General features: G+C 40.9%; 1 protein-coding gene across 3 annotated transcripts in view; it reads right to left on the bottom strand.

Moving 5' to 3' along the window:
- Positions 1 to 24761, bottom strand: part of cacna2d2a (calcium channel, voltage-dependent, alpha 2/delta subunit 2a) — a 178124-nt gene that overhangs the window by 55630 nt on the left and 97733 nt on the right. For 2 of the 3 annotated variants that reach the window (XM_085457021.1, XM_085457022.1), the window contains exons 5-6: positions 10175 to 10219; positions 5143 to 5281 (exon numbers count right to left, since the gene is read on the bottom strand). In XM_085457021.1, the coding sequence (XP_085313147.1) occupies positions 5143 to 5281; positions 10175 to 10219 (184 nt within the window). The remainder of the gene's footprint in view (positions 1 to 5142; positions 5282 to 10174; positions 10220 to 24761) is intronic. The other variant, XM_085457023.1, reaches the window with a different exon arrangement.

Here is a 24761-nt window from a genome sequence, read left to right as displayed (position 1 = left end):
TCGTACCATGCAGAACATTTAAGCTCTGCTCTTTCATCTGCACACACAATCAGCCAGTTGTAGCCATTCATTTCTAATAACCAAGTTTGTGACTGTGCCTGACTACAATAGCAAACTGACAAGATGACGTTAGGCTGCTGGAAAAGAAGCAGCATGCGGCGGATTTAAACTTCAAATTTCATGAAAGGCCTTCCCACATTCAGTGGTGGTTTCCTTTATTCCCTGCTGGGAACAGTGGCTGCTTATTCTCCAACTAGCACTAATGTATTCCCAAATTATGTGTACAATACACACACATTTGCACACAATTTAAAAAAAAGTCTCATTTATAACATCCTATAATTTCAAATTCATTCACCAGTAATATGCAGGAACCTGCCTACCAGATTTAATTGCTTGTTATGTGAAGGTGTCAAAAGCCGTTCTGGATCATTATGGGCCTCTTTAACCCCTGCATATATCCTCTCACTGCTTTTATACTTATTTTTTAATCAATATTTGTGCTTATTTGTTATGTGAGATTATGAGAGCCCTTCTTCCCTGCAGCACCCCACTACTTCTGCAACCTCTTCCTCCATGGGCAACACCAGCCACCTCAGTTTATTCCTCAGTGGTTGTGTTGTGATGTCCATTTTGTAATAGGCAATGATAATTAGAAGAAAACTGTATGAATGTTTGACCTAAGCTAATTAGAAAGTTTGCAGACTTGGCAGCAGGAATCAGCAGCGGGATAATGAATCATAAAATGGTTCATTACTGCGCTCAGGGAACACTCTCAATCTCAATAAACGGACATGGGGCCTAGCAGACAAATCAAACCAAGACGCATACCTCGCCTCATTTACTTGCTGAAAGGATCACAATAAAAAAAAAGGAAAGAAAATTCTTTTTTTTCCCCTCACTAAATGGTTTCTATTATTAAAGTGTTTCTTCTCCTCTCACCTCTTTTCCTTCTATCTGTTCTTCTATCTACACCTCTCTCAAAGTCCATCTCTAAGGACACCCATTTGGATGCAATAGAGAATACAAACTGCCATTTTCTGTAAAATAGTCAATTTATTCAGTGCATTAACAATGTGTGCAAATCAAAGCAAGCTACTTCAACTACACAGGGCATGCATGCTAATAAATAGCACACTATCTTCGATCAACTGTTGAACATTATGCTGTTCTTTGGACTGTACACTGTTCTTCCTAGTGTTTTCTTTTTCCTCTGGCCTCCCCTGAGAAATAAGTACTGAATCTACCCACATACAATGTTTCTGCACTTCAGACCCAGAGGACAACAAACCGCCCACATTAGTTTCCTCAGACATCCAAGGCACCTTGCAGGCTCCCACTGGTAGGACCACAGCAGAGCATGACATATAGATAACAATCCACTCTGACCGTGTCTGTAGAGCCGTCATAAAAACTTGATGTAAATTCCTTTAAGTGTTAGTTAAAATATTCCACCAGCTCAGTAGTTATCTACTCATACATATACATGTGGATAGTTTACACACACATTAAAAGGAGACTACACCAACACACATACAGTGTTGAACTGTGCTCACGTGTGACACACTTTACCTTAAGATTGATCCTCGTTTCAAAAAGTAAAAACTTTTTGTCAGGACTTCATCTGTACTCAGCATATATATTATATTTTTATACGCCAATAAATTGCCTGGCAATGACACATTTTTAGCCTTTATGCAGCTACAACACTTTATGAAAACATCTTATCGTTTTAATTTCACAGCGCTAACACTAACTCAGCTTTGATTTATACATACCTAGCAATCACCTGGCAACAGGGTAAAATTGCCCATTTTTTTCCACATAAACTATTTATTTTTAACTTTCTTATTGTGATTAAGTACACCAGTTTGCCAGCAGCACAGAAGGGTCAAACAATGTACTAATTAACATAAATTAGCACTTTTTTCTGTTTTCGTTTTCTTATTTAAGACAACGGTGTCAAAATCAATAAAGCTGTGTCTTTAAATTGTCAGAAGCTGGTTGATCTGACTTTCCACAGCTTCGTCTGAAGCGATATGCAAAACCAGGGTATCAAACATAAGGCGGGGGGCCAGAATGAGCCCAGCAAAGGCTTTGGAAAAAGTGAAGGAAGGCATAGATGTCAAAGTCTGGGAGAGGCAGACTGTGTGGAGTGACGAAGAGGACCCAAAATGCGGACACCAAGGAACGTGGAACAAAACTTGAATGTTAACAGAAAGTGAGCCGTTTATTAAGGCTGGTAAAAGATTACAAAACAAAAGGCAGAGATGAAGCTAAACGATAACTTAAACTGGAGAAACTAAACATTAAAAAAAACAAGAAATGAAACTTGACATGGATACAAAGATACATGGAACATGGAAACGTGGCACAAAGAACAACACAACCTGACAATAAATGAACAGAAACACACAGACTAAGGCTACATCCACAGGTACCCGGGTAGATTTTTCTATGCGTTTTTATCCTTTCGTCCACACGTAAACGGCATTTTCGGTCACTGAAAACTGAGATTTTTAAAAACTCCTGCCAGGGTGGACATTTTCAAAAACTCAGGTTTTGCATTTTCGTGTGGACGAAGAAAACGGAGAAAATGCAGCGCAACGCTGTGCGCCACGTTATTGTTTCGGTGAAATGGATTTCTACAATGGCGGACTTAGACAAAATACTGTTACTGTTAATTTTACTCTTTGCAGTGTTTACATGCTTACATATACACACACAGTTACTGTCCCTCCACACATAGGACTCGGTTCTGCTTCTATGCGCCATCTTTGTTTACTGTTTCCCACCGAGGCTTCTAGACTTCTGATTGGCCAACATTTCTACACGGTTAGGTATATATCGCCACCCGTTGCTTTGGCATGTTCCTAGCAGCGTTTTTGCCTTTACGTGTGGACGGGATTTAAAAAAAAAAAAAAAAAACGAAAACAGAAAATCTCCGTTTTCAAAAATACCCGTTTACGTGTGGACGTAGCCTAAACAAGGGTGATTAGGGGAAGTGGAAACACACGGGGAAACAGCTGACAGTAATCTGACATAACGAGACAAAGGAAGCAAATCTGACTACACTGACATAGGACACATACCTTCAAAATAAAACAGGAAATATGAGACGCAGACATGGCAATACGAACTTGACAAGATAAGACACGCAGCATGAAACACATAAAGGGCTCGGGGAAACTTAAACACAGGGGTAGAAAAACACAAAAGGAATCTAATAAACAACTGAACTTAGCTAACCTAAAGAACTTAAACATCAACATCCAAATAAACTAAAACTTAAAACGCTGAGTCAACAGACCCAGGAACATGACAAAAATTTAAACTGTTAACGGTATTTTGATAAGTTTTACAGCTTTTACTGTTGATAAAGACCTCACCTATTGTCATTCATAGTACACCAACGCAGTTAAGCAATAGATAAACAATTAAATGACAGAAAGGTTTCTGTTTTTCACCATCTTCTGTGAATGAACCAAACTGGGCAATGAGCTGCCAGAACTTTTTCAGTAATTTTACACATTTGTCATGTCGAAAAACTGAGACATACAAAATTGCACTTTTTATATGAAGATATTTGAGAGATTAAATGTTTATTTAAAAGTCTTTACACTGTAAGAAAGGAGAGTTTCACTGTCCTGTCTGGTCCGCTTAACACTTTCAAGCTTGAACCATGAAAACTTCTTTTCTGATGAAATTAAAATAATGATGGAAATTCAAATATATGAGTTCTAACTTACATCAATAAAAAATATGATATAGCAATTTTGCAATTTATTGCTTGTGTAATTTCTTTTGGCTTTTTTGGGGAAAAAATGTCTCATGTGTCAAATATGACACACTTGGCTTCACAAGGTGTGGCCCATGATGTAATATTAGATGGACACTCCTGCTCTAAGAGCTGCAAGGATTTTATAGATCAAGCAGATTGAATTTACTTTTTAACATTAGCTAAAGGAAGCTCTACCTTTAGTATCTAAAGACTGATTCCAGGACATTTTTAAAGAATTAATGCACATTTGTTTAACAACGTGTTTTTCAATTGTGTATTTATCCGCAGCTAAAACACAGCACACATGTTCATAATGGAGTTGGCACAAAGTCTGCAGTTGGTAATCTCTGCACAGCAGACCGCACTATGGGAGCTAACTAAACAACATTAATAGTAAACATTTTCCACAGAACAGCGGAGCAAAAACTAACTCTGTGCACAGTACCACTCTACTCCTGTAGTCTCCACCAGCCTCAATCAAGAGGGCTTTATTCTCTGACTCATATCTTCAGTCAGGGGAACCAGAGCTGCAACAAAATGGCTCCGGGAACAATGTGCAGGCCTGATTGCTCTATTGTGAGTTAGCTGTGGCCTTTGACATCTCCTCCTGAACCAAGAGTGTCTAATTCTGACAAGATTTGTCTGGAGACACAGCTGGAGGGCATTGTTACAGACAGGTGCCATATACTGCCTGTTCAACAAAGACAGTGAAGAGCTAGACAATAACAGAAAAGGGGGGGGGGAGCTGCCACTGTGAGAATGGCTGTCTGTCTGCACATGCTGTGGTTTTTGAGTCTTTAAAGAGACAGGCATAGAATATCCAAAAGGTTAGAGGTGGATAACAGAGGGAGCATGCCAAGAGAAATCAGAGTCCCGGAAGGTGCGCGTGTTCGCTTTTGTCCATTTGGCAGCGACAGAGTAAGGAGAGTGTTATGTCTACAGGGCAGGACAGTGCCAAGCAGGAAGGGCAAGGTCCATGAGCAGGGGGGACTGTGCCCACTCATGACAAAAGGAAAAAAAAATAATAGTGCAGATCTGGTGTGAGGGAGTGACTGTCATCAAAAATCATGTTAGTGTGTTAAAGTGGAGGAGGGAGAGATTGTGTTAACATGCTGAGAAAAAGAAGAGAGATCAAGTTAAAACAGACTGTCATCTATCCGTGACCCACTGCTACCTACGAAAAACAGGCCTTTTGGTGCATCCAGCACATATGTGAAAGCTGCTGGCAGCTGTGCAAATCCGAAGGTGCATTCAGTGTTATGAATTTGCCTTCCTTTTCACCGTTTCGCTACCATCTCACACTGGCCATTCACACACATACCAACAATGTAAACAATAGCAGCAAAAAAGTTGTAACTTACAGCCTTTGTATATGTCTGTAGGAATCTGGACTGCACTCGAAGAGTAGTTGACCTTGTTTTTAAAATTGGGATCGTCCACAAACTCCAGTTCCAAAGACGATGAAGTCTCCAGTGGATTCTCCTCTTCCCCGTCCTCGGTCTGCAGACACACACGCACACACACACACACACACACACACACACACACACACACACACACACAAATCTAAGTGAGAACACAAATAAGAACAGACAGGAAAAAGATGGAGAAACACGCTAATGTAGAACCGTATTTTGTCACCTCGCTTATTGTGGTTTTACAGGACCTATTGTCTGCTTCCTGGTTTAGATGCTTCGGTTCTCGTAGGAGAACAATAGCAGGTATTAGCGCAGACACCAAACGGAGGTACTCATTAGTACTCCTGATGACAATCTCAGACACATGAGGTGTCGCACAAATTAACCCCAACAATAACTAGCACCTAGCACCACTTAATCACGGTTTAGTATACCGCCAGGACGAACGAGAGCAGCGCTGTTTCACTTCTCTCACCGATGAACATTTAACATTTAAAGAAATAAATAATTAGCATCTAATTTTTCTACTTATAGCATGTTCAGCGCCGAGAGTAAAGATGAGAAAGCTTGACACATATTACATTAGGAACTCTAGATATCAAAGAGAGCCTGAATATTAAAAAAAGAGCTAAACTGACATTTGAGCTTTTTATCTTGATAAGTTATCACTGTAGTACAATCTGTGCCTGTTAACACCGGATGAAGAGATTTTAGGTTGTGAAAAAAACAAGATATAAGCCTGCCGCCTGACTCTGTTTATTAGCTCATCTTGATCTGATATTACTGTGTGTGCCCTCTAAAGCCCTGTTAGATGCACTTTCTAAAAAACAGGTAAAGCTGACAAGTCAACGTCGTTGACTCCTTGCTACAAAGTAAAAAGAAATATTAAATTTATGTGTACTCATGCACCAACCTGTGATACAGAAGTAACCCTCAGCAAACTCAGGCATCGTGCTTCTCTAATTCCTTTTTTATTAGTGATCCTTCATTTGATTTCATTCACTTAATGCTTGCAAAACAAAAAACTCATATCTCAGATCATTCTTCGTGCATTTGAATAGCCAAAGAGCAGCATTTCACATCGCATCGCTTTGATAAAGCAGCACGGGTTAATTGGACCTGACATGAAAAAAAAAGGTTGTTTTTTGAAGAAATTAAATCAAAACCCCACGTCCAGAGCAAAATTTGATTGATGGGCACACTTTAATTGACTATTAAAATGCAATTACAAACTGTTGTCGAAATGAGCCGAGCGATAGCTTTGCTGAAGCCCCATTGACAGACAGCAGAAGAGACGATGAGTATTGTGAGTATTGTTCCCCAGCTCAGGGGAAAGTTTTCATTACTATAAATAATATATTATAGCACAGGAAAAATATACATTGGGAAATATACAGTATGCTTGCACATATGATATTTAACCCATAGACCACTACTTTATTTGTGTTTTTAAAATAGTTAAACATTAAAACTAATGACCTCTCAAAAAAGTGTCTAGTTAAATCTAATTTACCTAACTGGCAATGTTTTAGAAAATCAATTAATAATGAGTATTAGTTCCACTAACTAAATTACTAATTCAACTTAAACTCATGGCACAATGTAATGTTTTTTGTTACAAGGTCACCTATACCCATTGTTTCTTTAATATTAGAGAGTTTACCTCCTCTGTTTAGTTATACTGAAGATCTGTTGCACACAACAAATGTAGAATAAAGTCTACCACAAATTTTGAGTTTGAATTTAAGAGGAAAGACTTATAAAAATACAATTCACGTGAAAAATATTTTGAATTTAGTAAACTGGTAATAAAATAGCAAAGTTCTGCTGCGGTGTAAAAAGAACTATGATTGAACGCATCCTGTCTGTAAAAGCTTCGAGTCTTGCCCTATTCTATTCTGTCTACTTTTGGAATAATTCATATTGTAAATGCAAACAGTTCTCTCATTTTCACAGTGCTCATATGGATCCTGCTGCTTGAGGTAACCCTGTGAAGCTTCAGGTTTTTAATACTGTCAAAAGAAAGACACCTACAAACAGCAGTAAGCAAAAACCACAACCAGGATTAATTCCTTTATAGACAAGCTTGTGTGTGCTTTTTTATGCTCTTTGTAACACCAATTAACCAGTGCTGCAGCTGAAATGTGGAAAAACCCTGATGTTCAGAGTTGTTTTGTATTTTTTCCCTGAAAAAAAAGATCACTGAGTTGGCAGCATGAATAGAGCGCATGTTGTTGTGCATTGATTACATGTATCAGTTTTGATAGCAGGCACCGTTTATTCCTTCATATTGTCAACCTGTGACTGACAGTTCAGGGGGTGCACTATGTTCATTACTGTAATTAAAAACCTGTTTTTGTTGATATGTTGTTACTGTAACCCTGACACAGGCAACCGCCTATGTCAGCCACATTGGCATGTGCCAGGATTTTTCAAAGTCTCTCTCTTTAAACACTCCCAGTTCATTAAAAGTTACAAACACAATTCTTACACTATCAGGCAACAACAACAAATACACAATACACATAATGTTGTCCTCTTGTCCTGGTTTAATGGGGCTTTTTATGTTCCAACTTCATAAGAAAAATAAACTGAGGCTAAGCTAGAGAGGGAGGTAATTTTCTAAGAAGGAAAACACATAAGAATTAGTTACTGTAAAAGCATGATCACACTATAATATTACTGGTTACACAGGGGTTTGATAGCAAATAGATGTCTGCTGGATTCATGTCAGTTTAACATATTGTTTCCACTGTGAATCTGAAATGCTTTGAGCTTTGACTATCAAACAACAGTGAACCTGATTGGGTTAGGGATGTTGGCTTTTCAGCGGCACTAACTGTGAGTTTGTTTATCACTCAATGTGACACTAATTCTGTCAATGTCGGGCATGGAGCCTCTTTTTTTTCCTCCCCTTTCTTCAGAAGAGCCCAATCATAATTAACCAAGGCAGTGTCTAATTAGGAGCTGAATAAATCCACACAGGAAAGACTGATTGGTTCATTTTCTTCAACCATCCACCACCTGTTTTGCCCCATTCATTACCCAATTTGTTAATTTTATCTACCCGTTCTCAAGGTTTAATTAAAGATTGAAGAGGCCAGAGATGACATTTTAAAGCTTCTTTCTATCTCACCTTCAGCCAACCAGGGCTAACCTGAGACATACTGCTTGTGACCCTGTGTATGTGCTTGCACGAGAGAGTGCTTAGGTGGAGGGAAAGAAAAAAAGACTATGATAACCTAAGACTAAGATAATCCTTTTAAACAATGGCTGCTTCACAGAAAGCAACAATATGAGCACTAAACAGATGTTTAACATGCTTAACAAGTAGTGCTATTTGCATTTGCACGTCACATCTGAAAAACTGTGAAAAACCATTTCAATTTTGAGTCACAATTACACTAATCACACTTGTAATAATATATTTTATGTGTCTGATGCTTGTCCTCCAAGTAAATTACAACCTAGTGAGACATGATTGACAATATTTTTCAGCCAGGCAGATATAAGTATTGTGCTGAAAGCGGGATCACGCAGTCCAAATAATATTTGCATTTTCACCCGGGATGCTTTGTCTGCTCTCTGCCGAAGCGTATCTTATAATCTTTTAGGAGGTGAGAGGGAGCTGCTTTTGTTTGTTTTTGCAAAAATACAAGTGTTTTAACTCACGGCCACACGGGACCCAAAAGTCACAGTGTTATTTCACATCCAAACAAACTCGCTATTTAAAAAGCTCGATAGCTGAACATATCTAAAGAGGCAAATAAAACATTCTTCAGCTTCCACATTAGAATGAACATCAGACATGCTTTGGGACATGACCGGTTTTTAACTTAAAATGAATCATCGCATTCCACATTTATATCAAGCGCACACTGACAACAGGAGAAGTTAACAGGGTACAGTGTAGAAGAGAGAAAAGAGCCTGCCAGTTACTTACCATTCTTGAAAACAGTCTTCAAACATCCCATTGCTCTATCATTAAAAGGTTTTTACTCAAGAAGTGGAGCTTAACTGAAAGAAAAAGTCATCGAGGGAGGAATCAAGATTCAGACAAGGGAGTACTGGTGGACTACTGTTGGGATTTTAGAGAGGAATGACCTCTGCCTGACTTATCCTGTCTTTTTTGGGGGTGGTGGTGGTTGTGGACTTGGTGATGTGGGGGTCAGAGGTGTGTCGCTGGTTTGGCCTCAGCGTGCCATGTTAATGATGACCGATGTTCTCCAATTAGATGCGCTGACAGGCCCTAAAGTGCTGTGTCATTAATCAAGGGAGTGGCGTGCACAAAGAGAAAATCACATCATGATTTATTGCTCCTCTGCCTCCCTTTCTCACTCTCTTCCCATCCTTTTTTTGTGCTTTGGTGATCTAAAGAGGATTCTTGCACTCCTCCTTGAAACTTAATCAATCAGCGGGCACGGGCTCCAAGTGCACCCCATCCTGAGGAGGAACTGCAGGCTGCAACCAGAGTGGCGGCCTGGTGAGACCAATGATTTGCTGGGCTTTTCTGCTTCTTTGAATGCCACTCATATTCTTCAGTGTGAACGGCACGAGTGATAGAAATTGTTCCCACTGTATGAAACTGCGATGTGACCTGTGTTTAGGTCTGAGGTGTCTCGATGAGCACAGAGGTCTGACAACCATCGTGGTCCAGAGGAAGGAGAAAACTCTGGAAATTAGACCGGAGGGAGGACATCTAAAATCACTGTCACATGCATGTCAGCCTAGCCCTGCTCTGTCACACCAGCTCACCATATAGCAGTGTCACCTCGCTAACGCACACAGACAGCCCAGGGGCCTATGACCGGAGGAAGGGGAAGGCGGGGAGGGGTGCATCAACACCAAGAAGGGAAAGGATGGGGTAGGGTTGCAGGACACGGTGGCAGGGGTAGGAAGTTGAGTGGGTGGGATTTGGGGTTTAAGGCAGGCAGACGTGTGCGTGGGAGGGGGTAGCAGTCCGTACTGTACTCACATAGTCTGAATCCGCTTTGGAATCGTAGTATGAAATGGCATTCTCCTGTACAGAAAAGAAAAGTAAAAAGAAAGATGATGAGAGAAGATATAGCAGTGCCTATATCAGCCCGGACCTGCGGTGGTAAGGTAAAGAGACTCATGGTTATATTCAATCACACTGTTCAGCATGAGAATATAATCAGCATCACAGAACACAGAGGAGTAGTGTGATGTGGAATGTCATGAGAAGGTGAGAAGATAGCTGTAGGATGTGCTGCATCTGGACGATGCTTTTGTTAATAAGATGCAAATGTACGTGGCACATGTTTGCGCTTTGTTTGAGACGCTATAGGAACAGTTTCTGGTGCTGTGGAAACTGTTGTCCCCTTGTGTGGCGCTGTGGCATGAGCTCAGATGTAACATGGAGTAAAGTGGTTCGTGTGCGAGCAAAAATAAACTCAAAACATTACTCTCTCTGGGAGTCTTATCAACCTCTGCTGGTTGTGTTTTCAGTCTAGGCAAACAGCTCTCGTGGGAGGGAAGAAACAGAAAAAGGAAAAGAATGAAAATTTATTGGCATTACTTAATTAACAAGTAAAGTTTGTGGTCACCTGCTGAAGCCCCAAATTCAGTTTTCAGCCTTTACCTGGCACTATTCCCAGGATGTTAGCTTCCCTGCCGCGCTTTTTCAGTGAAATGGCATGCTTATCTCCCACAAAGGCAGGCGTGAGGGCGGGCAGGGGCTGCGTGTATCGCCCAGGATCCGTGTGGCCTGCCTCATTATCATGAGAAGGCTGGCTGAGGATGCACTCTCAAGGGCAGCCCAGTGACCGCCTCGCCCACACTGTAAGAGCTGGTCATGGTCTGATGAAGGAGGATAGCTGACAGAGAAATAGAGTTTTCTATACAGGTGTACAAAGTCTTAAACAATGAGTACTCAGCCTGATTAATTTACTCAGTTTCTATTAGGCTCTTTCTTACTCCTACTGTTTGGTACATAATTATTCGCATCTCTCAGGTGCTCTGTGCATTTATTGATCTCAAGACAAAAACACACACCTATACACTCGCATGTATCTATATGGACAGGTCCTCTCTTTCAGCCAGCGCTCATCATCCCGTCATTCTCTTTCAATGTAAAAGCCTTTCTACACACAACAGCCGAGGTCTTGGCACGCCTGCAGCGATAATCAGCTAGTCAGTCATCAGCTCAGTACCAAACAATCCATCAAAGAAAGAAAAAAGCAAAACAAAACAAAACCAAAAAAAAAAGGAAAAAAGATCAAAACTCAAGCTGACACCAAACATGGGGTGGGTGAGTCTGGGCTCAGCTTGTTTGGGAAATTAGAGAGGACAAGAGAGAGGAAGAACAGGATTTCCTTCCCGACACATCTCCTCAACTTACCAGCACTCCCTGTCGCGCCCAGCTCTTTCAGACATCAGGAGTGAGCAAAGTAAGGAAAGGAGCTGAGTGGAGGATCAGAGCAGATCTTTCAGGGAGTACACTGGGTTAAGTTGGAGGCTCAGGCCAGGCTGATATGAAGGGATGAATTGTGAAGCGAGAGAGAGAGAGAGAGAGAGAGAGAGAGAGAGAGAGAGAGAGAGAGAGAGAGAGAGAGAGAGAGAGAGAGAGAGAGAGAGAGAGAGAGAGAGGACGAGCGATGGGTGGTTGTGGTTGGGTGCAGTGGGGAAAGAGCTGCCAGGGCTAAAAATAGCCCATGCCTCTGCAGAGAGAGAAGAGAAATGAAGTGAGAGCGAGAGAGGGACTATGGCAAAGCAACAGGATTGTTGTGTCTGCCAGCTGGATTGATCCGGAGCCCAGTCCTGCTTAGACTGGTCCCATGCTTCTAAAGAGTTTACTCTCACTGCTGCGGCATTACAAGTCATTATTCAGAACTGCTTCCTGTAAATAAAAGCTTGGTTCCTCACACCCAAGGAACACCGTCCAGCATCTTTACTCAAACTGTAGTTGCCTACTTCCCGATTACCATTTGAACTGCTGTTTTGCTATGTAGCCCTTATTAGGTCAGACGGTAATTCAAATGTAAAAACTAAATATGTGACTACATAACAGTTGCACATACTTCCATATAGGACACAAGGGGTCACTAATTTAACACTCATAAAAACGATACAGTCACTAGACCTCAACCTGGTTAAATGCATCTGGGCTATTTTGAACAGCAGCCTCTGCCAATGTCATCAAACTCCAAATGAAGTATTGTGTTTAAGGAGAAAAGTGTCTATAGTCTTTGCCACGGAGTAGTGTAGCTTTTCTGAGGCTCATTTAAAAAAAATTAACAGTTAATTTTCTGTCTTTTTGATGATATTCGTATCACATCTGTTATGATCCTGCTGCTGGTAAACATCATAATCCTGATTGTTTTGCTGCATTCCTGTTTTGCAGCAGCATTGTTTTGTATTCCTAAAAACCAAGCACACCCTTTTTCTTTTACATTGTTGCAGCGACTGCTAATGCCTAAAAGCCCAAACTCACTGTTTAGTTCAGCTCGAGCCAAGCTGCATGACAAAGAGCCTTTGGCAACTTTGGCAAACAAGATCTAAGTAAAGGAGTTAAAAGTCATAAGAAGGTTCTGTCTGGCCTCCCATGGCCAAGTTCCCAGAGATGTGAGTCATCCTGGACAGCGCCGAGGCTCGACCTCTTGTGGTAGAGGCAGCAGCCAGTGGGGACAGACATTTACCCATCAGGAATCGGATTCATGATCACAAACACCACCAAAAATCAAACTCCTGACTATGAGAGCCTGCCTACTCCACCACACATCCAACCACTCACAAGCACGCACAGAAGACGGGTCCGAGGCCACCATGACCCTTTGAGCATTCACTAGGGTAACATGGCCATCTGCTGTGGCTGGTCACAGGCCTCCACGGGCTCAGGGTCTGGGTTAAACACACATCTCATACAACACCAAGCCAGCAATTATCCCTCACTGATCTCCTTGCCCTCTGCACACGGCTGGCTTACACATGCACGAAAAAATGTATGATCTTATGTCTACAGAAACTGGGTGTGTACATGCAAACTATAGCTTGCATGTACATACCCACAAAACAGAAACACACAAAGTAGGAGAAATTCCCACTGACACAGTGCTATCAGTAAATTAAATCTATCATGCTGAGTGGACCAACAAATTCAGGAGACAAACACTGAGGTCAGCTGATGATCTCCAGCCACTCCCCTACATCAATCTTCCCCTGCTCATCTCCTACCGCCCTCCTCCGCTCACCGTTATCTTGATCTGCTTCCTCTTTTCTCCCTTTGCCCCATCTCCCCTTCTCCTCCCCCCTGCCCCGTCTTATCTTCATCTTTTCCAATCTCTCTTTCCTCAATACCGGCCTCCTCTTGCCAATTTCTGATTTCACCAAAAGCAGCAGCGCGTAGGTTAGATGCCTACTGTTGCTATAGAAACCGCCCCTGTGCTCTAGATCACAATGTGACTTTGTCTCCTCGCCAGGGCTCCTATGCCTGCTCGTTTTTATGTCTGACCAGATACATGCTTGCCTATCTTTGCTTTGTTTGTTTTTTTAAATGTCTCTGTGAAAGGTTGTTCTTCTTCATTGTGTTTTCTTCTCACAGGTGATGCATGCTATTTCAAATTCGGCTATTGCTTGTAGTTACACATTTAAACTTCAATATCCACTTTCAGGTGAAGGTCAGAGCCCAAAATTTCATGATATGTGAAGAAGAGCTTGGCAGATAATTCATCTTCTAAAGTGCGTCATAACAATTCTGACTGAAAAATGGCTGGCACCTATAAAAGGATGCTAAATGTAGGGGTACATGTTATGACTGAGCACGGTCGCTGGGGCTCAATCTTCTGAATTTGAATCTGTGAGCTCTCTCAGCATGCTGGCTGCGACAGGTTGACATTTGAATGCGAGACAAGCGCTCCATCATCGGTGGGGACAGATTACAGTCATATTCATATCTCCTCTGGACACCTGCTAATGAATTTATAATTACAGAACACACTTTGTGCTTCTGTTGTGCCCTGGGGTGTGCACACAAGCATGGAGTAACACAATCACACACACAGACACGCACACACTGTGAACCTCTCTCTTGGCCCTGATAGTCTTGCAATCGTTCCAAGCACCAGTTTCCCTAATGGAAGCTGACATTATATCAAACACAATAAAGTTTTTCATTTACTGCTCTTCATTAACCCACGCACATCAGCCCATAAGGTACACACTACCACACAAACACATGCACACATGCGCACACAGCTCAGTTAGTGTGAAAATTGAAGTAGAATAAAAAAGGAAAGCTGATACAATGTGATCCGACTCCAGAGAACTAATCTGTGAAGTTTTGCTGGAAACCAGTTAAGATGCTTTACATTTTCACCCCCTTCATATCTCCTTGGCTCTGATTTCCACTCCTATCTTTAGCTAGATACCAGTTTAGCACATGAACTGCAGTCCATTATCCGGCTGGGTGATGAGTGAGAATACAAATCTCTGACTAAGTCAGATTGGACGCTCGCTATTACAGTCTGATTGCACCTATATGAGAATATAGCAGGTAATTGTCTGGAGAATTCACAGCAAGTGTGCGAGCATCATGTCTCCCACCTCCTGCACGCTCTACCCAGGCAGCACATCTCATCTAAAACGTCACATATGTGAAATGTCACATGTTCAGACTTTATCCTGACTTCACTCTCCAGACGTTTGAACTTGATAAAACTGGACAATATTAGAAGGTGATTCTTTGCAGTAAGAGATGCTACCCTTCGTGTTTGGCACACGTCAACTCCTGTGCGCACACCACACACACATAATACAATTTCCGTATGTTAAGCAAGAAATGACTGACATCCAATTTCTTATGGAGACAGAGGAAATACATACACAAGGGCATTCATACTAAAAGGAGAGACATCCAAATTAAATCGTAATACGCCATCAGAAACTAATTTGTTCAGCTCGTTTTCTTTAGTATATATTTAGTACTATATTAATCATAGACATTTAAAAAAAATTGTCAGAAATCTGAGGGGCCTTTTACCACTTTGATCTTGAACTGCAGAGGTTGCCTGTGAATAAAATATGAAACTTTGTTCTTTAGGGGAGCTGTTCTCGCTGCTGGCAGTGTTTTTTTTTTCCTTCTCACTGTATGCTCATAAAAAGTGCAGGACTTCCACCTATAGCAGACTGCATTTCTGGGGGAGGGGTGGTTGGTGCGGGGCATTGCCAGTCCTAGTGCGCTTGCTGTGGGGTGCAGCTGTAGAGTTATCAGCGTGGGAGCTATTAGTGCTGTGGCTTGAAGCCTTCGTTGTACTTACAGTAACATAACGAGTGGTCATCAGCTTGAGTAGTTCCTGTTCTGTCTCTGTATGTGTGCCAACTCTCCAGTCAGAATGAATACAGACAGGCAGACACACATTTTTCCAAACACACACATGCACAGAAAACCCTAACTCTCATTAACAGAAGCAAACTACATCTAAAGTCTAAAAATAAGAGGTGCAAACATGTTTTCATTTATGTATTTTTCTGTGGGTTTAAGGCAAAGTATTGCTAATGCCTTTTAACTTCAGCTCTTCAAGGCAGACTGCTGTTTGATGTGTCAGGTCCTTTTTTTTTAACCAGTGAAGGTTAGAAAAATGGCTCTTTATAATTCCAAGTCAATGAGAAGAGTCAACAGGCAAACTGGAAATTAAACCGCTGGCCCGGAAGAATAAGAAAACAAGAGAAGGAGAGAGCTATTGAGCTGAAGTGAAACTCAGATAAAGGGGTGTATGATTGAGGCCTTGGGCGCGGCTGCCTCGTTCTCTCTCTCTTGCTCTCTCATTGGCATGCTCTGTATCTCGAGGCTTTTAAGCGATTAGGGAGCTGCTGAGACCATGGCGTCCAAGCATAGCTCCATGCAGATGTTCATTTGTATGCCAATAAACAAATGTGCCCCCAGATTAAAGCTCCAATACACAGTGCAAATTCAGCAAAGTGAATGACATTCTCCATGGACAACTCATCAATGTCTTGCTCCTCTTCACGCACAACCCCATGCCTCCTCCGAACTGCACGCTGACTTCAAAGACTGGCAATGATGGGCAAAAATCCGCGAGATATTAGAAGAAACGAGTGAAGAAAGAGAAGAGTCTTGATTATTTTAAAATGAAAACGAAATAGTTTATTTGAATACATTATATTACGTTATATGTCCCCCCAATTTGGCCCATGAATCTGTAAATTCCCTTCTTTAAGTCTCTCTTTGTAAACACCCTGCAGGTCAAAGATGCCAACTTTTTTTCTCCTCTTATATCCTTCCTCCCTCTCTTTTCCTCTTTCGTTTACATCTCTGCTGTGCTGTCTTTTTCTTTCAGAGCCTGACACTTTCCCTCGGTAAAAGCAGTTAAATCAGTCTGTGAATATTTCAATCCTGTGATAAGGAAAGAAGGCTTTGTCCTGCTGCACTCTGGGTAATGCTGCACTCCATTGTTGGCTGACAGGGCTCCATTGAGTAGCAGGTTTTAACGCTGATAGCATCACCACCCTGCATGGACACAGTGCCAGATAAAAAGCCTATCCAATGTGGCACACGCATGCCCACACCTCCAAACAAGCCTGCAATCTGATCATCACAGGAAAAGAAGGAAAGAGGTGCTGTAACACCAAATAAAGACAAATAAGATAAACAGGGCGTGACAATACTAACGCTATCATTGGATTCCCAAGGGATTTGATAAAGCAAATGCAATTACGTGCGTCTAACATTGTACGGCTTCCATAGCTGAAGTGACCAATCACATACACTCCAGCGCTCTGTGTGGACCGCCCCGCCAATCACACTGCAGCTTGGTATGACACTGGTTCTACGCTTATCTTAGCAAAATGTTTCCAGGTTGCATTTTTCTCAGAGGGCTGAATGCTGCTTTTCATTTCACTGATGTTTTTCAGCCATTTTACCACCGCTAGTCCGTAGAGTCCCTAAAAGTCACCACCCCCTCTTTACAGCCTGACTGAGAGTACCCAATCAACAATCAGCGCCAGCCAAAGGAAACCTGTTATTTTCGACCCCATAATCATTTCCATCACATGCCTTGCTGTACCTCACAATGATTTGAACATTGAAATGACAAAGGGAACCCTGCTTTAAGATATCTGCAGATAGGAACCAAGGACAGCAGGGACAGAATTCATCAAGCGAGTGCTAAAACCCAAGCAGGAATCTTTCCTCAGCTGCAGCATAACCAAGCTCTCACCGCTCACAAAATGACAGCCTAGCTGATGAGAGGCATCACTTTCCTGGAAAGCTGTGGTGGCCTCAAACACAGAGAGAAAATGAGCAGGTTTCTTGCAAACATCCTATCTAATGGAGGCAAAATGGGACAATATGGGGCTGTACCTCTGCAGTTAATAAATGGGTATCACCAGAGATCAAGGCAAGAGTGCTTCTTGTGTACAAAATTTTGGACAAAACCTAGAGATACCTATAACTAGATAACTAGAGATAACTATACTCATACTTGGAGGCTAATTGATATTAAATTACCATCTGATTACATATTTATTTGCAACAGTGCGGCCTTGGCCTCCTCCAGCTAACATACAACTTCAGCTAGCCCCGCCTCTCACTAGCAGCTGAACACATGGACAGCAGCACAGCAAACTCAGTGAAGCACCTTAAAGAATGACAGCCCGGTCTTTATGAAGAATTTCATGATATCAGTAAAGTTGTTTCAACAACAGTCAAGTATCAAACAACTGTCATAAATACTGACTTGGCCAGGGCACACGTTAATGTTAATGTTAGCTGTTTAATTATTGGCAGCTACTCATGTTAGCCACCTGTTAAATGATCGTAAAGGTATTGCTTATCAGCTTTAAACCAAATAAAGGTTACCTTGCTTTGTCTGTGAGTCCTGCATTTGGCTTCTTTTTTGCCAAACCCCCATGACACTATGACTAATAATAAAACAATAAATTTGATGTGGGAGTTAAGCAGCAGATGTTATCAGTTTTGAACTGCAGTGGTAATAGACATGTTAATTTAACAGGATTATGCAATTATGTGCCTCTAAAATATATTATGCTTCTAGGCTGAAGCTGAGAAAGGTAGATATCAGTAGCTAGAATGAAACAACAGCAACTTACCTTAATTACAGAATTACAGGAAATAAATAGAGCTGCAGCTGATTACATGTGCATGGACAATATTGTACTAATCTTTGTTTACAAAAACTATACCTCTTATTTAAGGTTAAAAGGTTATTTTCCCTCTGTGGTATCAGAAATGGTATTGAGTATTTTCCTGGCTATTGATATTGAGTTTGAAATTCTAGTATTATGACAACCTTAAATGTTACATTGTAGAAAAGCTGAAACTTACATTAATAAATAAAGTTTCTGATATTTTTCTATCACTTTAGGATTTAGCAGATGTAAAAATTGTTATAGAGGAATAGGGATTTGACACTGAACTGTAACTAGGATTGAAGGGAATGGATGAATATATGATCAATATTAAGTGCAGTAGAAAAAGAAAGGTACCCATCACACTTATGTTAATATATCAGCAATTACCACTTGTTGGACTTGCAGGTAAATACACAGTGCCTAACTCTAACTGGATGTACAGTAGGTGATCAATATTATCTCTCTCTCCTCTAATTTCTAGTCATCTCTACACTGTCAGCTCTATAACAAAAGAAATGTATTTTTTTCAAGTCCCCAGGGTTGCTGTAGAATAGTTATCTATCAGTATATGATCTATTCATTTAGTCTTTAAGACTAAACGTCAACATCTCAAAAAGTGAGAATACTTGAATACAGAAAGCTGTATCTCAAGTGCTTATCAGTCCATTGTGACGTCGTTTTTTACTATTGAGCTCTGACCAGAAGAGCCAACAGGCAGCAGGTTTACCCTTTAAAATAACATTTCATGGGCGTTAGCCATGTGTTCAAATGGGAAAATCAAGTTCTGCAGCATAACTCGGTGGATTTCTCTGACTATTGATTCCCATCTCCTGAGAGGCAGAGGGATCGATCAGTGGGATTTAGACATGGGGGCCACTTTCTCAGCCCTCCCTCCTGGCCTGCATGCCGCATCACAGTTGAGCAAACTCCTCCTGACAGAAGGCTTATTGACATCTCTGAACTTTTCTTTCTCTGTCATCTTTTTTTTTTCTTAATGTTTCTGCACTTTAATGCTTCTTCCATTCTGAGTCACCTTACACTTTGTGATGTCCCCCCTGCTCGTGTTTTTGTGAAAAGGTGTTTCTTAAGGTAACAGCAACACATTAGTTATGAAACGTGGGGGGGAAAATACCTCAGAGAGATGAGAAAAGAGTCTGAGCGGGAAAAGGGGAAAAAAAGGTGAAAAGGACATTTCCACCTCAGAGCGCACCACTTAAACAAATTACAACGGTCTGCAATCAAGGAGCTGAAATTACCAAACTGCTGGGTCACCACAGCAACCAGAAGTCTGATCAAAGCTGTGAGCAGCACAGCAGTTGATAGAAAAATGAAGGGAGGTAACAGGGGAGGAGGTGCTAAAGGGATGGGAGAGCTGAGGAGACGAGGGAAACTGCGGTCAAAACACAGGTTTAGATTTTAACTGTACTGGCATAAGACTAACAAATCAGTTGATCAGGAATGTCTTAATCAGCACATATTCTTCAAGCACAGATTACCAGCTTTCCTATTCTATCTAGGGGTGCAACGATACACAAAATTCACGGTTCGGTTCGGTTCGATACTTTGGTGTCACGGTTCGATATTTTTCGATACAAAAAAAATGTTCATGCCTTTTTAATTTGTCATTTATTAAAATTATAAATATATATTTTAACTCAAAAGTACAGTTTTTAAATTTAACCCTAACCCTTGTGCGTGTTTTTTATTTTGACAGCGAATGCGCACCTGCGGACCACTTATGTGCAGCCCTGGTTATATAGCTCATATTGCAGCCACAGAAATTCTTTTGTCCATGAAACCATAAAGCTGCACTTTCTTTTTGCCTTATAGTCTGATTTGTCATAACTTCTCCGTTTTGTGGTAAGCTTTTCTTTGGCTGTCACTTCTTCACCCTGACCTGTCTTATTTGGCTCAGCAGAACTGAAATGCTTTTACACACGCACTCACATAAGCTCAGCGATTCTCTGCGCGATCAACCTCTCACATGTTTAAGCTGCGGGAGATTTCACTTGTCATGTTTGCATAGTAAGCTAACGATTAATAAGACGATGTCAGAGGAATTGGTGCACAAATTATCATCACTCACAGATCAGTGCTGTCGCTCTCTATACACAGTTCGCGGGATTGCAAAGTGAAAGCAAAAAAACAAGCGCAAATTCAAACGGGATTTCAATATGTCACATATTGACAGTGGCTCACCGATGCCAATGACATAATTACCCAGCTACATTTCTGAAAGAATGCAAAAGCATTGACATATATTTTTCCTACAATAGCCCGACGGGCAGGGAAGAGATAGATTTTGGTAGCCCGACTGAAAAAAATCGCTAGCTCCAGGACGTCGGGCTAGCGATATTGCAAGCCCTGTATCTGATTGAGGAATCACTCATCTTTGGAAAAGAGAGTTTATTACAGAGAAATGTCTCTTTCCAAAATAAAAGCTATACTATCCGCTTCTTCTGGGCTATATTCTCAGCAGCATAAGGAGAATCATGTGCTAACAGCTGTCTAAATGACTCGGCTAAAGTTAGTAGCATGCTTGTTGTTTTGGTCTTTGCACTAGGATGATGTCGGCGTAAATGTGCAGTCATATTCGTTGTGTTCCCACTAGTGCTTTCAGGTTAATCTCGTTGAAATGACCTTAATGCCACAACACGGCAAATCTCCGTTAACGAGCTACCGCTGATCGCCCCGTGTGTGGGGCTAGACGGCCAACACGTTAACGAGCTAACTGCGCTAACACACTAGTTCCCACCCATGTAATTGAGCATTGCATGGCACATCCAACATACTGTTTTACTTTAGTCCATGACTGGCTTACCTTCAGGGTCATACGTCACATGAAAACCAAAATAATTCCAAACGCCAGATCTGAATGAGGGTGGGGGAGGTCCATGTGTCTTGCTAGCTTGCCCTGCGCTCTTCCTTCTGACTATGCTGTCTGTGTTGAGTGCTCAGTGGATCTGCGCTCGACAGTGCAGCCTAGGCGGAGTAGTCGAACGCAGATTCACTGAGCGCTCAACACAGACAGCATCATCGGAAGGAAAGTTGATAAAATAAATTACAAATGTTGTATTGTTCGATACATATGCGTACCGAACCGAAAGCACTGTATCAAACGGTTCAATATCGATACGAATATCGTTGCACCCCTAATTCTATCCTATCCCTTTTATCCAATTTCCTATTCCTATTGTTGTTGTGGTTGTCACTGAGTATGAGCACGAGTTATGTTTAATCCTTATTCTACTGAGCCCCTCACACCATCACGTTTGAAAGGGAAGAGACATCCTTTTCAAACAGCGAAAAAGCAAAATGTGTAGGAATTTCTGTCCATATATCCCATCCACATATTTTTCCCTTCCAGTGATGAGCAGATGGAAGGCCGTTCCATGGTTCAGGATTCAGTGATAACACTGTTTACGAGTTCCATTACGTGCTCGGCAGCCTGCGAGCACTCTGTCTCAGTGCAGCTATAAGGAAGTGGAAGGGGTGAAAGCTCACAATGGAAATAGATGCAGTTTATTTGTGACTATGCTTATCAGTGTTTGAAATAAGAACTGTGCGTTAAAAAACGGGTTCACACGGCTATATTCCAGACTTTTTTCCATCAGCCCTCTGCAGCGGAGACGTTTTGAGTTTGGTTCTGCTAACACAAGATGGATTAAATTTTTATTTACAAGGTCTGTAGCTGATGTTTGAAAAGAGGACTGGATATCCCATAAAACACAGAACCACACCAACAGTTTGATTACTGTTTTGAATAGCAAAAGCTATAATTACAGGAAAAATAGGCTTTATGCTGTCAGATTATGATTTGTAGATATTAAACTACAAAAAGTCCTGGTCTAATCAAGACTCACTGTCCCATCAAGTTGATGGCAGAATTTGATGTCTGAAAAAAGTTGAAATAACATTCCTTGTTATTTTCAGCAGCCCATAAATGTCTGGGAACTGAGAAGACCAGCTGCTGGACTCTTGGGTCTTCCTTGTGGTATTTTTTATTTCATGATGCAGCCAGTGTTTTCAGTTGTTGAAAAGTCTGGACTGCATGCAGCCCACTTTAGGACCTGGACTTTTTATCTAGGAAGCCATACTTCTGTAATAGATATAGTATGCGGTTTATCAGTGTGTTAGTGGAATATGCAAGACCTTTCCTGAAAAATCCATCTGGACAGGAGCACATGTTGCCTTAAAACCTGTAATACCTGTCAGCACTGATGGTGCCTTTCCAGATGTACCAGCAGCCAATTCCATAGGCAGTAATCCATCCCCATCAGAGAGGCCCAGTTATGACAAGCTGCATGTAGGGCTGCTCGATTCTGGCAAAAATGATAATCACGATTATTTTCACTGAAATTGAGATCTCGATTATTTGACGATATTTATTTAACCCTTTAAGACCTACCATAGAACCAAGTCCGCCAGAGCTTATATTATTTTTTTTACATGCTGTAGTGCCATTTTTGGGAGCATTTCAAGTTGCTATACATCAATACAACTGTTATAGCCCATATTTTAATAATATGTATGCATTAAGTGACCGAGGACAAGCTGATGACTTAAGCTTGTCACTGGCTTGCCATCACCAGTGTGTGAATGGGTGGATGACTGGATATGTAAAGCGCTATATAAATACAGGCCATTTACATAAGATGTAAGTACAACTCCTCCGGTTTCTTATGCAAAACAAATTATTGCGCTAGCTTACACGGTTCCGGTTCTACAGGGATTTAAAGGGTTAACAATAACAATGTATTGAATAATGACTTTAAAAAAATAATATAAAATAGTGTGCAAATACTGATAACAGTGCAAATGTTTGCAATATAAAAAATAAATTAAAAATGTAAACATCTATGTTTAGTGAACTTTGCAGTGTTGCTCTGTGGTGCAGCTACTACACCGTGGCAACGTTTACACACTATGTCTACTTGATGTCTGACTCTGCGATCCCATAATGTTTACACACCACTGAAGGTTTTTTTACCTCTCTTTTCAACCAACGGCAGTCACTCTCCTCTCCAAATAACTTCTGCTTAGCTTTTTGAGCTTCCCTTGGGTTCTCTTAATTGTTGTGACGGGTGTTCGAAATGCAGAGAGGTGCGCTCGATTTGCCACACGGAGCAGCGCGAGAGTAAAGCACGAGGGAGGGGCTAATAATCGGCTCAGTCATTTTTAATGATCGTTGAAAGCCCAGATCGTAATCGTGATTAAAATTCGATTAATTGAGCAGCCCTAGCTGCTTGGTCCCTATCCTCCTTTGTCCAGAGGATACGGTGTCTATGTTTTCCACAAAAAAGTCACATTTTACTTCTAAAAATGTTAATGTGAAACCACCTGAGGGCCCAAAGATAATAGGCATTTAAATATTAGTTTCTGGCCTTGTCCCTAGTTCACAGAGATTTCTCCAGATTTTCTGAATCTTTAGATGATATTATGCACTGCAGATGACAAAATCTTTAGTTTTCACCACTTTTAAGGGAAAAACACTATTCTGAAAGTGTTGCACAATTTTAGTCAAACTGGTTTTTGCTTATCATTACTTCAGAAAAACTCCAAAATATGCTTTTTATACCCAATCATATTGACCTGTTGCCAATTAATTCCAACTTTTTTTTTTAAATGTGTTGTGTCACAGAAATTCAAAATGCACTAATATTTTTGATGAAATAGCAACAAACTTCTATGTTTTCTGTGGTCCACTGTGAGTAAAGTTGTGCATATCATTCCATTCTGCTTTTCAGATAACATCCCAATATGTTTATTATTGGTTTTGTACATTTATAACAAGCTAATTTACTGTCAGAGATATAAGCATTGTCGAGTGCTTTGTATAACAGCTAAGGTTAAAATGTGCTTTCTACCTGAAGACTATTTAATGTGAGAATCATCTTGAGTGGCAGCTTTGACTTTAATATCAGTCCACTTAAATTATATATAATTTAATATATAATTTTTCCTCTTTTTAAAACTCATTAACCTTGGTCTGTTTTATGCCAAATTACTAATTTACTCCTAACTCCTGCACATATAAACAATTCTTAATTGTTGGCACAGTAGTGTGTGCTAACAAAAAAAAAATCGAAACATCTTCCTTTTAGTTAATACAGTAAAATGAAGAGATAATAACAAGAGGCAAGTAACATTTTCAGATAACCACAGAAAAGGAGAAATAACACATAAGATTAACATGTAGAGAGGAGCCAGGGACAGGCACCCTTCATTTCTGTCTATTTTACCAGAATTTGAATGTGTCCAAGGCAGCCCTCATAAGACTAATGTATTCTGTGGTTAATGGAGCTGGTTGCTTCGAGGGCTGGGCTGAGAGTCGCCACAATGATTCTCACTCATTTCCTCTGAAGGGCCAATTATCTCAAATAGAGGCATTATTAAAGGAGCCGAACTTGGTCAAGTGAACAAACCCTTGCAGC

Source organism: Copadichromis virginalis, linkage group LG5 (genome assembly GCF_057382275.1).
Source record: "Copadichromis virginalis isolate Kocher_CV1m ecotype Utaka linkage group LG5, C_Virginalis_male_GT1.1, whole genome shotgun sequence".
NCBI classification, from domain to species: Eukaryota; Metazoa; Chordata; class Actinopteri; order Cichliformes; family Cichlidae; genus Copadichromis; species Copadichromis virginalis.
This window is presented reverse-complemented; position numbering and strand designations above follow the sequence as displayed.